This window comes from Morus notabilis, unplaced genomic scaffold (genome assembly GCF_000414095.1).
Source record: "Morus notabilis unplaced genomic scaffold, ASM41409v2 Scaffold1378, whole genome shotgun sequence".
Classification (NCBI taxonomy): Eukaryota; Viridiplantae; Streptophyta; class Magnoliopsida; order Rosales; family Moraceae; genus Morus; species Morus notabilis.
In genome coordinates this window covers 117250-133600 of record NW_010358173.1, presented here as the reverse complement: position 1 = coordinate 133600, position 16351 = coordinate 117250, and the positions used below count along the sequence as shown (strand labels likewise).

General features: G+C 36.1%; 1 protein-coding gene across 1 annotated transcript; it reads left to right on the top strand.

The window, feature by feature from the left end:
* The first annotated feature begins 12530 nt into the window (after positions 1–12530).
* Positions 12531–16110, top strand: LOC21391384 (4-coumarate--CoA ligase-like 5). The gene is made up of 6 exons (XM_010092133.1): positions 12531–12974; positions 13151–13764; positions 14548–14911; positions 15055–15122; positions 15670–15772; positions 15985–16110. The coding sequence occupies exons 1-6, from the start codon at positions 12531–12533 to the stop codon at positions 16108–16110; spliced, it is 1719 nt and encodes a 572-aa protein (XP_010090435.1).
* The last annotated feature ends 241 nt before the right edge of the window (positions 16111–16351 follow it).

Genomic DNA, 16351 nt, shown 5'->3' with positions numbered 1-16351 from the left:
TTATTATTTAAATAATGTGATTATTTAAATTTGAATTTGAACATATCTAGATTTATCCATTTAAACTTATTTGATAAGTTGTTCAATTTAGAATTCAAATTAATTTAATTTTGACTTAAATTCGAATTTGAATCTAAATTAAAATTGGACTACTGGATAAAGGATAAAATCTCTTCCTTCCCTATCTGAGATAGGCGCCACACACAGGGATAAAACCCTAGAGTGTGGCCGGCCACCAAGTGGATAAGGGGAAGGGATTTTTTGTTCCAAATTCAAAAATTGGAGATAAGGATTTGATTCTATTTTGAAGTTTGACTTCTTCTCTTTAAATATGAGAAAGATAGAAAATAAATTGTAGAGACAATTTTTTGACACATTATTCAGCCCTAATTGAGTGTGGCCGAAATTCTCATAGAGGAAAAAGAGAACAAAATATTTTTCTCCAAAAATTCCACATCGTGCATGCGTTGGTGTTTGTGGAAATTCGAGTGTTTAAGAAACCTATTTTGTCTCACGTGTGCCCACACACACGTCTACGTGGAATCAAGGAATTGACGTGGAAGACTTTGGTATTCTAAACACAAAGCTTGGAGCAAGGACTGTTCGTGGTCAAAGAAATTCAAGTTATCATCCGAGTCGGCTTCCAGGTATTTTTTGGTTGATCCTTGAATGATGTAAATTAATGTGATTAATTTATTCGTGCATAAATTAATATAATCTATAGAGTATCTCAAAAGTTTTATGAAAAATTTTGTTATACACGATCCGCTATTTTTCATCCCCACGCTTCCGCACCCAAATTCAATTCGGGAACCAGCACCAGTGTCAACTATCATGATACATTCAGTCCCGTTGTGAATCCAACTAAAATTAGAACTGTTCTTTCTATTGCTCTTTGTTGAGGTTGGGATTGCTTTCTGTTGTGGTTGGGCAATTCGCCAAATGGATGTTAACAATGTATTCTTGCATGGCTCACTGAATGAAGAGGTTTATATGGAGCCCCTGGTTTTGTTGACGAATCTCGTGTTGGGAATGGTGTCCTAGAAGCATAAGATGTAATATGATATTTATTATTTATTTAATAAAATAGTTTATTCATTATTTTATGTGCATATATTTATGAATATTTTATGAATATCAAATGAAAATTCCATGATTATTTATGTGACCTTAAACGTTGTATATAAGTGTTATATGCGAGAGGATAATGTTTAAGGATAATAATAAAAAACGGTGTTCATAATGAATTTAATTAAAGTTCGGAATCTTTAATTAAAACATTATTAATACATGTCATTCCCATTTAGAATGGAACAGTGTTATCCACACTGTTAATATGGCAAGATATTGAATTAGTGTATTTCACATAATGAGATTATGTGGAACAAGGACACAGACACAATATGAGTTTCTAATAATTTCCGTTAAGTATAGAAATTCCATTGAGTCTATTGATGGTCATATATAGAATGCTCTTAATCCTGAGTTCTTAACAGACTCCTATTTATGAATTTGTGTCTTTTGATTTACTCGGTACGGATTCTGAGATCCTAAATCCTATTCCTTGTATTTTGGAGACATGATGAAGTAAGTAGCCGAGAATGTTATTATATGAGATGAAATTCATTCCTTCTTGAGATAGAAGTAGATAAATAATTCTCTTGAGGGTTGATTCGGTACTTGGACCAGTAAGAGCTCCGATTCATGAATGTGTTTTATGAATCGAGAATAAATGGTACTCAAGGATAAAGATATGATTAGAGAGGTTAACGGATTTTATCTAGCTCTAATTATGAATTATTTATGGAGGATTGATCTATATGCAGTGACTAAATTGAATGGACACTTCACAGTTTAGAAACAATTTATGTCTATAATTTCAAGAGTGCAATTCCAAGTTTATAGTGGAGTAACTATTGAAAACACTCAGAAACAGTCACATCTAACTTATTTACTAAAGTAAAAAGTACTCACATGAAGTCACATCTTTTCTCAAATTAAAAACTTGAATCAGCGAACTAAACAGTCTTTAGTTATGGTGTGATCAAATTCTTTTGATATTATAAGCTACATTATTATTATATGTTTCTGATCATTTGTGGGATTTTTCTCTTGTTTGAGTTACTGAATGGGTGAAGGACAAACAAATGGACGAAGCCTTCGCCATTAAAAACGCGTAAGTTTCCGCCAAATGTTTGTATCTATTTTTCTTTTAGGCTGTTATGTAATATTTTTTTGCTCTGTTCTACAAACTCTGATCATGTTTATGTTTTTAGTCCCTATTTTATATCTCCAATTTCTTACTGTAGCTCTTAGGCTGGATTTGTTTTCATGTATTATTGGAATAATAGACGAATTTACGTCTATATGTCTATTATGTCCATATTGTAAAAACTTGTAAATTTTGCATCTTTACACTGTAATTGTTTTGCGCGAAAGATCAATGCAGTTTATGGCAGATCAAGAATCAAGAACAGCAGATATAAAATGGGAAGTGACAATAGTATTTAATGAATGAAAACATATGAGAATTTTAGGGGTTAAAAAAGGAGCATTTGTTATGAACCTAAACTAAAAGCTACACAAATTTGTTTCTTTTCTTTTAAGCATACCAACTCTGTTCCATTTGATATTTGCACATATGAACTGCACAAATAAGTTTAGTTTAATTCTGGTTCTGGTGGACACTTATCAGGGTTATTGTGCTTACGGTTTTCTCAAATCTCTTTAGGGAAATCGCAAAGTATCTTTCGCTCCCTCCAATAATTAAGGCCTTCTGATCAGTTGGCTCTCTTGGATGCTATTTGTTTGGAGGTTAATTGTATTTTCAATGAGATTTTACTTGGATAGTTTTGATTGTTTTGGGATTTGACTTTGGCAATAATCAAATTGAAACCGTGGGGGCATAAAACGCATAGGATTTGTCATGGAATTTGCACTAATAGCGTTGGAGTTGAGTTATGAAAGGAAAACTTCTGTTTTTAATGGGTTCAAGCTTTAGTATCTGCAGGATTCAAGACGAATGAATATGAGCTTATATAAACTTGGTTCTCTATTCTACACCCAAAAAAAAAAATAATAACAAAAAAGAAAATATTTGAAAAAAAAAACAATTCCTTTTGATGCTACTACGTTTGGTTGGAGGATTCAAACCATGTAATTCGAACCATTTTCGATTTACGTGTATTTTTTGTGAGAGAAAATACTGTAGCGAACCACGAATCATGATTCGAATCAGGGAATGAATCCCTCTACCAAACATCTTCGTGCCCCATGAATATGTTTTTTATGGACTTCCCGTGTAAGGGATTTTGACTTCCAGAGTAAAAGTCCACTCCTGAGAATTGAAAGGGTTTTTTTTTTTTTTAAGTGGAATCGATACGGCTTTTATTGACTTCTTGTGTAAGGAATATTGACTTCCTGTGTAAAAGTCCAATCCTGAGAATTAGGGAAAATGAGTGAAATAGACCAACTTTATTAAGAAATAAAAATAAATAGGCCAAGTTTAAAAATAGTTAGTAAATAAGTCATTTAAGTGTAAATCCAAATGTACCCCTACTTAAAATTCCAAAACTGACCCTATGTAAAAAATTGTAATGAATCCTTAGAACAAAACATCCCAAAGTCTCTTTATACTTGTTCTCTCTTTTCCTTCTTTTGTCGACATCTCACTTTTTCTCATTCTCTCTCTCACCATGCTCTCCCTCTCCTCGCGTCCATAATTCTCACTCCATCGGCTAAATCTCCTCACAGCTTTACGACAATCTTGTTGCGATTTATCTGTCGTGTTGATTCCAGCAACGTACTCTGACGACGGTAATCGTCCATTCTCCTTCACGAGTACTAGAGATCTCATGCTTTCGTGGACCTCCTTTCGTGAGAAGCAAATTTTTCCATGAGAGATGACGTAGGCAAGCACCGGATTGCAAAGGAGAAGAGCAACCCTCGATCTTGCTGGCACGACAACCGCTTTATACTTGACGGCAATGGCATAATTAGTTAGGGCAAGATGATTCGTGAAGTTGAGGGAGTAGGCTTTAGATTTAGAAATTCTAAAAATTTAGGGATTTATAAATTCATAAAATTAATCTATTTACTTTTCTGAAAAAAAAAAAACAATAAGAAATTTACTAACACAAATAAATACTTAAGTACTTAAGACATTTACTAATATAAATAACTGCTAACTAAGAAATTCAGGCCGACCAAAAAGAACAACATTGCCCTACATCATTACAGTTAATTTTGAGACATCAATTTCTTTCGTCCTCTTGCATTCACTAAGAAAAGAAATTTAAAATTACATTCTCAAAATCTTTCCTCCTAACAACATATTCTAATGAGCACTTATTCTAATTTTGTGATGATTTAAAACGGTAAATTGAGCATTTATTTATAAGCGTATAAAAAATAAAAGACTTACTTCACAAATCAATGTGGGACTCAATTAAAAAATCAATAAGTACGTCCATAGAAGATGAAAATCTTAGTCCACAAGTAATATGAGACTTAGCTAAAGAGTCACTAATTCAACAACTTGAACTGTGTATCCTATACCAAATTACCAACAGCCCCACATCAGAAGTTACTATGACTGCTTCTTTCCAAAAAAACTATCAAATACCACTTCATGTACTTTAGAAATGGTGGTCATCTATCTAATAAGAAAGAACTAAAATCCGTTGTTGTATGTTTCGCCTACATCCTTCAAACAGTTCTTGCACATAGTTTAATTTTCTCGATCAAGTCATTCATCAACTCACAAATTTTAATAAAGTAAATTTGAATTCAACAATCGTGAGATGCTTAGCATCGAAAGCATTAGCTGCCTCTTGAACCATTTGCTAGGCGGGCGTGTTTTCAGAGATATTGATTACTCAACCCTCTTACATTTAATCCAAAAAAAAAAAATATTGCATTCTTAAAATCTTACCCTCTTGTTGATGTTAATATTCGACACAACACCGCATACGGAAGCGCGCGGTAATCAGACTTTGTTTTTCACATTTTCTAGTCAGATCCTTAGCATTGTTCTGCTTGGGTCCTAGTACTGTTCGAAACAGATCCCTAGCATGATTCTTCTCGGGTTCTAGTATTGTTCTGGACGGATCCCTAGAACCGTTCTACTTGGCATTATTCGGGACGGATCCCTAGCATTGTTCTGACCTGTCACGATAGAGGAGATGGCCTCGGAGTAAGGAGGACACCAGTGTGGTGTCTGCCAATACCACTCCAACACTCAAGTCAATGTCTGGTCAGGAGCAACAAATGAGTTGGTAGAGTTAGGTGGGAAAAAATGTGCGTACTTTGTGAGCTAATGAGCTTGGTATTTATAGAGTATTTCCGGAATCGGGTAGTGTCCGGATCTGACCTAAAATCCAGAGGTGACCCATGTGTAAAGTTGTACCAGTTAGATGACATGTTTCACGCCCTTATTAGTGGGGGAGCCCCTATTGGGATTGCAGAGAAAATGCCATGTGGCAGTTAGTTGGTTGAATGGGAACTTGTCTTGTTCCGTCAGTCGGTGTCGGTTAGTGCTTAGACCACATGCTCATTCGACTCGAATCAAGTGCTCAGCTTGTTCGAACCTGGTGCTCGCCTTGGTTTGCATGTTCAGTCTGTTCGGCCTGGTCTGCTTGTTCGGCGTACTCTGCCTGGTAGGTTTCTTCAGCATGGTCAGCACGTTCAGCCTGTTCGGACCAGGTGCTCGACCTGTTTGGGATGTTCTTCCCTACTTGGATTATTCGGCCTCTTCAGACCAAGTGCTCGGCCTGTTCAGGATGTTCTTCCATGTTCGGTTTGTTCGGGATGTTCTTCCCTGTTCGGCCTGTTCAGGATGTTCTTCCCTGTTCGGACCAGGTGCTCACCCTGGTCTACCTATTCGGGATGTTCTTCTATGTTCGGTCTATTTGGCCTATTCAGCCTGTTCGAACCAAGTGTTAGGCCTGTTCGGGATGTTCTTATTTGTTTTGCCTATTTTGAGACATCAATTTCTTTCGTCCTCTTACATTCACTAAGAAAGAAATTCAAAATTGCATTATCAAAATCTTTCCTCCTAAAAACATATTCTAATGAGCACTTATTCTAATTTTTTGATGATTTAAAACAATAAATTGAGCACTTATTTATAAGCGTACAGAAAACAAAAGACTTAGTTCACAAATCTATGTGGGCCTCGACTAAAAAATCAATAAGTACGTTAATAGAAGATAAAAATCTTAGTCCACAAGTAATATGAGACTTAGCTAAAGAGTCACTAATTCAATAACCTGAATAGTGTATCCCATACCAAATTACCAACATCCCCACATCAGAAGTTACTATGATTGCTTCTTTCTAAAAGAATATCAAATACCACCTCATGCACTTTGGAAATGGTGGTCATATATCTAAGAAGAAAGAACTAAAATTCATTGTTGTATGTTTCGCCTACATCCTTCAAACTGTTCTTGCACACAATTTGATTTTCTCGATCAAGTCATTCACCAACTCTCAAATTTTAATATAGTAAATTTGAATTCAACAATCTTGAGATGCTTAGCATCGAAAGCATTAGCTGCCTCTTGAACCATTTGCTAGGAGAGCGTGTTTTAGAGATATTGATTACTCAGCCCTCTGACATTTAATCCAAAAGAAAAATTACTGCGTTCTCAAAATCTTACCGTCCTGTTGATGTCAAAATCTGACACAACACCTCGTGCGGAAACGTACGGTAATCAGACTCTGTTCTCCACCTCTTCTGGTCGGATCCTTAGCATTGTTCTGCTTGGGTCATTGTACTGTTCGAAATAGATCCCTAGCAAGATTCTTCTTGGGTTCTAGCACTATTCTTGATAGATCCCTAGCACCATTCTGCTTGGCATTATTCGAGACGGATCCCTAGCATTGTTCTGACCTGCCACGAAAGAGGATATGGCCTCAGGGTGAGGAGGACACTGGTGTGGTGTCTGCCATCGCATTCCAACACTCAAGTCAATGTCTGGTTGGGAGCAACAAATGAGTGGGTAGAGTTAGGTGGGAAAAAATGTTCGTACCTTTGTGAGCTAATGAGCTTGGTATTTATAGAGTATTTTTGGATTCAGGTAGTATCCGAATCTGACTTGAAACTAAGGGTGACCTGAGTATAAAGTTGTACCCATCAGATGACACGTGTCGCACCTCTATTGGTGGGGGAGCCCCTATTGGGATTGCGGAGAGAATGCCACGTGGCAATCTGTTGGCTAATTGGGAACTTGTCCTGTTTCGCCAGTCGGTATCGGTTAGGGCTCGGCCTGTTCGGATCGTGTGCTTGTCCTGGTCTGCATGTTCATCTTGGTCTGCCTATTCGGCCTGCTCGGTCAGGTAGGTCTGTTCGGCATGGTCGGCCTGTTCGAGATGTTCTTCGTTGTTCTTATAGTTCGGTCTATTCGGCTTGTTTAAACCTGGTGCTCAGCCTGTTCAGGATGTTCTTCTTTGTTCGGCCTACTTAGACCATGTACTCACCCTATTCAGGATGTTCTTCCCTATTCAGCCTGTTCGGACCAAGTGCTCAGGCTTTTCTAGATCAAATGCTCAGACTCTTCGAATCAAGTGCTCACCCTGGTCTGCCTATTTAGGCTAGTTGTTCGGCCTGTTCGGGATGTTCTTCCATGTTCAGCCTGTTCAGACTAGGTGCTCGACTTGTTCAAGATGTTCTTCTCTATTCGGCATGTTCGGACCAGGTGCTCAGCCTGTTTGAGATATTCTTCCCTATTCGGCCTATTCGGTCCAGGTGCTCGGTCTATTCGGAATGTTCTTCCCTATTCGGCCTATTCGAAATAATCTTCTCTGTTCGGCCTGTTCGGGTTGGGTGCCTACTCTTCTTGTCATGAAATGACCACCCCTCAATACCTCCTAAGTGTTCGAAAATAATGGCATCGAGTGCGCAGCAGAATTTTAAAAAATTTAAATCAACGTCAAAGCCAACCAAGAACATGTTCATGATGCTATATAACATAAATACTAAAGATCTAAATCATACCTTTTGAGATTTAAGAAACTGCACGTCTGACAGATCAAAGCGTTCTAAACAGCAACCGGAAGAGCCTCAACCAACTGGTCTTCTTGCTATTCTCGTTTCCACAATCGGAGTGCAAGTGGGAACACATCGTTCAATCTCCTCTTGGTATTCTTGATCTCCTTCCAATCACAAGAGAGCCAAAGAAAAAATTATTCTTGAGAATTAAACAATTTTTCCTCTCAGGAATCTTTTATCAATGGCCTCAAAAAAATTTCTCAAGTGATCTAATGAATAAAGTGACTTAGTAGACTATTTATAGTGTTTAGGAAGTTATACTTCCGTAATAATTAGGTTTCCCAAAATTCTAATCGCATCCAGAGTCGATTTTGCCACGTCAGCATGCATTTTACGTTACAACCGGTCGACCGGTGACAGAGACGTTATAACTCACCGGTCAACCTGTCTTCACTAACCGGTCGACCGGACCGGTCGACCTGTCTGCACTGACGAAAGTTGTTTTCCTAGTTTTTCAACACGGGAAACTTGCATAGAGCCTCAGTTTTGATTCAAGCAACCCAATAGAGAAATTACCAGATCAAAACAGTCATATAATAGTCTTCCCATATTAAACAACTCTTAAAACAATAATTCAACCAATTTATCTAGAATTAATTTATCAATTAATTCACCTGATGAATCACCCATGAATTAACTTTGAACCTCTTTTACGGAAATAACACAAGTTACCAATGTGTAGGACATACGCCGTATCGTTACAAGAAATTATATGAGCTAGTAAAGGGACCCGATGGACATATATAAATCAAGCTCCTATAATCACAACGTTACTTGTAAACCAACAAGTCCATCTCATGATTATAAAACTCTAGTGCTATTCCACTAAAAGCCTAGAGCTGCACTCTCGATTTATATAGCGTATTTACAAAGCTCTGATTAGCTCTAGTCTATGACTCAATATATTAGTGTATCATCCCCATAGGATATCCATAATCGACTTGAGGTCAAGTTATGTTTTACCTTCCCGATTACATTTATCTTATGTTCCATTATCATACCATCGGAAAAATACTATTCGTACCATTACAAACAGTAAACCATTAGATAATACAGAGTAGTCTAATGGTCGAGCGCTCGTATTTTTCAATCCACTAATAATGCATAAGAGGATATCATTGACTCTTTATAGGAGCTATGGACTCCACTATCTATGAATAATGAATCTATGCATACACAAGTCATACCCCAAATGTACCGGTAAGCGTACCTTTACATAATGTCAGGATGTCTCCTTTTAGGACATCAAAGGATACAAGTCAAGCATAGGGGTTCATTATCCATCTCAGGATTAAGATGACAACATATAATTCGTCAAAAGTGAATTGTTTTATTCAAACAGAATTATTAATTAAAATAATTTAACTTTGGTCCGATCCAATATAGATTTCACCATTAGAAACTATATCAATGTCTCTACTTATGGAGTCCCACCTCCGACGACCAAGACAAGTCGTCTCCGTTAGGAAGTAGACAACATAACAATCTTAACATGAATAAAGCGCTCAACTTTATTCTCTCGATTATGGATCATATGATTTAGACTATCATCTTTATATTCTTGTCTTCCGCATGTTCTTCACATTACATGCATGACCTAAAGATTTAGAATAACAGTCTCAGACTTTCAGTTTGCTTATCATACATTCAACTATTATGAACATAAAGAGGACAATACATAGATATATGAAATAAACAAATCTTTATTAATAGTCAAAATGTCTCAAAAAATATTGTTACATTTATTCCTAATGGCATAAACGCTAACACTAAGAACATATCCCATTTGTTACTGTCAGCTAATATATATATATATATTAAAATTTGTCATAATATCTTCATTTATTGCTATCAGCTAATATATATATATATATGTATGTATATATATATATATTAAAATTTGTCATAGGTAAAGATAATGACGAAAAACCTCTCAACATGGTTGAAATAAGTGCCCAAAAAGACCATTATTGAAGGTTCAAGATGAAAAATTGCAGAGACCTTGCACATTGTACTTCCATCCATAATAAAGTGCAGCACCAACTGCCTCATTTGTTATACTTTGTACTTGAAGACCTGCCATTATACAAGCATATATTATTCCTCATTTTTGGGCATAATTGAAATGTGCCGAAACAGTAATAACAACTTTTGAAATACTCTTTCCAAAGTAGTCTTCTGTAGTGCTTTTCCTTCTTGAAAGAATTAAAGCCTTAATTTGGCTCGGGAAGTACTGTAGTTCACGAGCCTCAACCCATTGAATACAGACTGAATAATTAATGTGTGGATGCTCTCAAATTAATGAGTGGATCATACCACCACCAGTTTGATCAAGAGCAATTAGATCAGAACACAAGCTCATTCAACAAACGAGAGAGAAAAGCTAAGAACACTTTTTCTGTCACTCTCTCCATTCACTGTTAAGTAGATTCCACTATCTCATTTTCTATTTAAATAATCATATATCATATTAATGGAGTCCATGTGTTAAACAATAAGTAAAGAGATTGATAAAGAAAGTGACAAAAAGAGTGTTGTTAGCCTTTCTTCAAACAAGATATTGAATCTCACCTTATTTTAAAAAAAAAAAGAAAAAACACAAACATAAGAGAGATGGAATAAATTATAATTCTACCTGTAGGATATTGCCAAGCTTCCCCACTTGTGGCCCAGATGAGATAGTTGCGAATAAAATAGAGAAATGTAAAAATAAATAAATAAATAAATAAAAATAATGGCTTCCTTTGGTGTTAACTATACGATATTTGAGCAGTACATTCATTTTGAAACATCATTACCTTCTGAATTAAGAAGCTGAAACCAAGTGACGTGAAAAGAATAAAAATAAAGAAGCAGCACGAGATAGTTTTATTTCTAGCATCGGAGAAAAAAATGGAGTCTTAACCATCACCCATTACCATATTTAATAGTTGGGAGAAAAAAATAGACCAAGACTTGAGATGAATTAAAATTAATAGGCTAATAGTTTACCTAAGTTAATAAATAGGCTAAATTACTGTTTTCGTCCATAACTTGTCTAGTTATGAACCATAACTTGACAAGTTATTATCCATAAATTACAATTTTTATCCATAACTTGTCTGGCTATGAACCATAACTTGACAAATTTGTCCATAACTTATCTGATTATGAACCATAACTTGACAAGTTATGACCTATTAATTTCTATAACTAAAAGTTAGCCTATATACTTCCTTAAGCTTTTCATATTGGCCTATTTTCTACCATTTCCGTTAATAGTTAATACCAAACGTTCCTGCATGTTTATTTGGACATGTATAACCAGTACAAGTGGTAATTATCACACGATTCATAGAGTAAGTGAGATAATTATTATTAGTAATTTTATCTTGGTTAGAATTTTGTGTTCCTAATTGAACTGAAAATAGGAATGATGGGTGTTCCTAATTGTATATGTTGAAAGCAAAATGATGAGAATGAAACATTGCAATAAAAGTGAATCCAAAGCGAAATAGTTAATACCATAATTACTATTAGTCATAACGATGTAGAAGATTTGGTCACCTATTTTTATATTTACTAATAAATACTATATTTACAATGGATAAATAAAAATTTACCAGTAAATATGTTATTTACATCAATCATCTCAAATATATGCTATTTACTTAGAAACCCATTTTAAAAATATGTTATTTACCTCTGTATCCCAAAATGAATCAAGTGCTAGCACTGAACAAACCGCAAGAATTATCTAATAAAATAAACTCATTGAAAAAACATGGTAGAAAAAGCCTACCGTTTACATGCAATTTGTTCCTTAGGTTGCCATATTATTTGAAGAGCAATTGTCCCCATAATATTGAAATATATGTTATGCAAGTATCTTCCCTAAAAGAAAACGATTAGAACCTTAATTGGAGAGGGTAGTTTTGTGAAATGGGATGGATGAGATTTTTAAGTTAAATCACTAATAAAATAAAACCTAAACCTGTTATATCTACCATTGAGAATGATGTGAAATTTTTTTAAATGTAAATCTTAAAATCTCTAAAATCAACCGTATTGTGCTTTTATTTCTTGTAGATAGGACGGCAGCAAAATCCTTTACTTTTTTTTTCTTTTTTTTTTTTTTTTTCAAATTCCGATAATACCCAAACGAGTAAGATTACCGACCCTCAAAGTAAAAGGCATATTCTTCAGAAATAGTACTAAAAGAACATGAGAATAAATATATTTTTTTATCTACTCATCACCAAGTTTTTTATTCATTGTTGTCTTTCTCCAAGCATATTAGGTATAAAAACATATCTTTGAATTGGTCATTTGGCCAAAGCCGGCTACACCAAGCATAAATATAATTTGCACAAGAGCTGTACAATTTCTAAATTCTATTGACGTACTTACCGATGCAACTAATCTCTATTTATTTCATGAAATAATGTTACGCCAAAGCTTAGTTTATTCAAATACATTGCTAAAATCTTGATCAATCATGTCCACCGAGGAAACATGGTCAACGCCAGTCGCCACCATTGCCACCGATGATCACAAGCCGCTACCGAGCTTCAACGAACGCAACGGGATATACCGTTCCCTCCACTGCCTCGGCGAGCGTCACAAAATCCCCAAAGACCCCAACCTCGACACGGCTACATTTGTACTCTCACAATTCCCATCCCTACACCATGCCGAGTTACGAATCGCCCTCATTGACTCGGCCACAAATCAGCGCGTAACCTACGCGCAACTCCACCGCTCGGTCCTCTCCCTCGCCTCGGGTCTCCAGCACGCGCTCAAGATCCAGAAAAACGACGTCGTTTTCGTTCTCTCGCCAAATTCTCTTCTCTATCCAACAATTTGTTTGGCCGTATTATCTATAGGAGCGATTCTGACCACTGCCAACCCACTCAACACCGAATCAGAAATTGCTAAACAGGTAACTAGAGAGACAAAACCTGCTTGAGCTTTAAAAAAAAAAAAATCCTCAAATATGCATAAATTAGAAAAAGCAAAATGAAAATTCAAAAGTAGAAAAAAAATATTAATTACGAGATTTTTTATTTTAGTTTTATTCATGTTTTTGAACAAATATTTCTGGCTCCGTCACTACAGGTCAGCGACTCAGATCCAAAACTCGCTATCTCGGGCCCTGACGAGCTTCACAAGCTAATCCCTACTGGGGTTCCAACTATCCTCACCTCTCGGCCGACGGACGGCGGTGAGGACGTCCTTCTCTCTGTCGAGGAGCTAATCGAGAGCTGCGAACCGGCCGAGTTGGAGCGGAAAAATCGGCCGTGTCAGTCCGATACGGCGGCGATTCTCTACTCATCCGGGACGACCGGGACGAGCAAAGGAGTAGTTTTGACCCACGCCAACTTCATCTCCGTCATAACGCTCCTCAAATGGTCTATGGACGTGACGTCAGCCCAAAACGACGTGTTTTTGTGCTTCATTCCTCTGTTTCACATCTACGGCTTGGCGTTTTTCGGGCTCGGATTGTTCTGTGTCGGAACGACGACGGTTTTGATGAAGAAATTCGAGTTAAAAGTGATGTTGGACGCCGTAAAGGAATACAGGGTTAATAATATACCGGCGGTCCCGCCGGTGATTCTGGGGATGGTGAAGTACGCCGGAAAATTTGCCGGCGTCGACTTGTCTTCGCTGAGGAGGGTGGGTTCCGGGGCTGCGCCGTTGAGCAAGGAACTGGTCGAGGAGTTCAGGCAGAGGTTTGTTGGTTTATATGTGTGGTTTTCCTACGTGACACACATGCATGCATTGGATATGTTTAAATTTAATTATCATGGAAAATACTTCTGATTAATCAACTAATCTCGTAGATTTTTGAACGTATATAGCTAGTGACCAACACCATAGATATAATATAATACAGGTGGGGAACTCCCATGCATCTTAAAATTTTTGTGATCGATAATCTTTATAAAACTGAAATTGAAAACTCAAATCGACGAATTGAACAAGATCTAAATAATTAATTTGACTAAGTAATTTTGATATATAGAAGAAAAAAAATTATGACAATTATCAAATAATGGTACCATGTGGTAAGTCCAACCAAATAAAATAATGGCTGTTCTTTTTCCCTTTTTTTTTTTTTTTTTTGGCCAATTCATCCAACCAAATATGCATTCTATTAATCCTAGAGTTGTATTTCAACTTAAACATGCTCCTATCAACAAACAAGTTATGAAATTATACCCAGAATATCTAGAGGTACTAATGGTGTTTTGTGCCAAAAACTAATGAAAAATAGGACATAAAAGAGATTAATATATGAGGTTCATTCTTTATATATTAATTGTAGTGCTCTGAATTGGTAGTGTCCCTAAACTTTTTTAATCCAAATTCTAAGAGTAGTTTGGTGGTCTGAATGTACGTGTATAATAGACTAAATACTCATGAATGGTCTTATATGACGTTATAATTTGCTTCAACAAAATTACTCTATTATAGAGTATATTTGCCATGAACTTGATATATCTAACAAATAGGTTTCCATGGGTTGAGCTGAGGCCCGGCTATGGCTTGACAGAAAGCTGCGGGGCTGCGACAATTTTCGCGTCCAATAAGGATGCTAAGACACGATCAGGTTCTTCTGGGAGATTGATTCCTGGGTTTTGCGCTAAGATAGTTGATGTGGAAACAAGAAAGTCTTTACCTCCTTATAAGGAAGGAGAGCTTTGGATAAAGAGTCCCACTGTGATGAAAGAGTACCTGGGAAAGACAGAAGCAACGGCTGAGACAATTGTCTCAGATGGGTGGCTGAGAACCGGGGATCTTTGTTATTTTGATGAGGATGGCTTTCTTTATGTCGTTGATCGGCTTAAGGAGCTCATCAAGCACAATGGTTATCAGGTTGATAGTAATACTACTATATATACCATAGAACATGGTTTTGTAGATATATGAATAACCTATTATATATATATATATATAAATATCCAAAAGCATATATATAAAATTTTGACTTCTTATTATATGTATATATAATTATATAGGTTGCTCCGGCAGAGTTGGAGGCAATACTTCTGGCACATCCTCGTATTCTCGACACGGCTGTCATTCCGTAAGTTGCCATGCATGGCATCTTTTTCTAATCTCTACCTATAATAAGGGCTTTTGACACTTCTTTTGCATTTTTAGGCTGTCGAAAATATGTTTTGTGGATAGATTATTGTTTGGAACAGGACAAATATATATTTGTGTGTATATAAATAAATATATATATATATATATATATATATTTGAATGAGCAATAAACATGGTAGATTGAAGTTTATAAAAGTCATTAAAAACTCCAATACTAATTTCAAAGTCTTAAAAAGGCTATTTTGTGAAATCATATTTTGTGTATTTGACTGAAAAGTCTTTTAGCAGGCCAAAGCTTTTCCGAAAAATTATCAAACACTCCTATAAACAAATTTTGAACTCGTGAAACAAAAAGCAGCTTATTCCATGAAGTAATGTACTCAATCAGTCCCTTATAAACATATATAGTTGTGACCGCCTTTTCCTAACCGTTATACTGTCATGTGATCACGTTGACCGATATGGTGAAGAATGAATTGTCAATTAAATATTCAGTAAGAAACATAATTATAATGTTTTTGTAGGGTGGAAGATGAAGAAGCAGGACAAATACCAATGGCGTATGTGGTAAGAGCTGTTGGATCGCAACTCACTGAGGCACAAGTCATCGAATATGTCGCTAATCAGGTACTTATCTCATCAACCAATTTTTCTTTCTAGACAACATCGATAATTAGCTAGCCACTGTGACGCTAAATCATAACTCGAGTTGGCTCATGATAATGTCAATTCTCACGTCGTTTTATACTAATTTATGAATCATGCGCCCTACATCATATCGTATTTTAACATCAATTAATCACAATCTGTGTGAGCCAAATTCACAACGGAAATTCCAGGTGGCGCCATACAAGAAAGTAAGAAAAGTGGGGTTTACAAATGCCATTCCGAGGTCAACTGCCGGCAAAATCTTGAGGAAGGATCTGATCTTACTAAGCAAGCAGCAAATTGCTTCTAGATTGTAACTATTTTCTCTTCTTAATTTGCTCCATTACGACCAGGCAGCAAAGAAGAACTCGTGGGTACTAATGCCGATCAGGTTTTGTTACGATCTTTATAGCAGATAATTTAAGGTGTCGTATATATATACACTTATTAGTAAATCTGTTAATTTCGATGATGTCGCAGTTAGGGCCTAACTAGAAAGTAAATAGTATAAAATGTTAGTCGTTTGTTTCAAGATATATCTGTGTGTGTGTGTGTTCG

Coding starts and splice junctions, on each gene's coding strand:
- LOC21391384 (XM_010092133.1), top strand. CDS start 12,531: ATGTCCACCGAGGAAACATGGTCAACGCCAGTCGCCACCATTGCCACC. Junction 13,765..14,547: donor GTCGAGGAGTTCAGGCAGAG/GTTTGTTGGTTT, acceptor TCTAACAAATAG/GTTTCCATGGGTTGAGCTGA. Junction 15,773..15,984: donor TCGAATATGTCGCTAATCAG/GTACTTATCTCA, acceptor CGGAAATTCCAG/GTGGCGCCATACAAGAAAGT.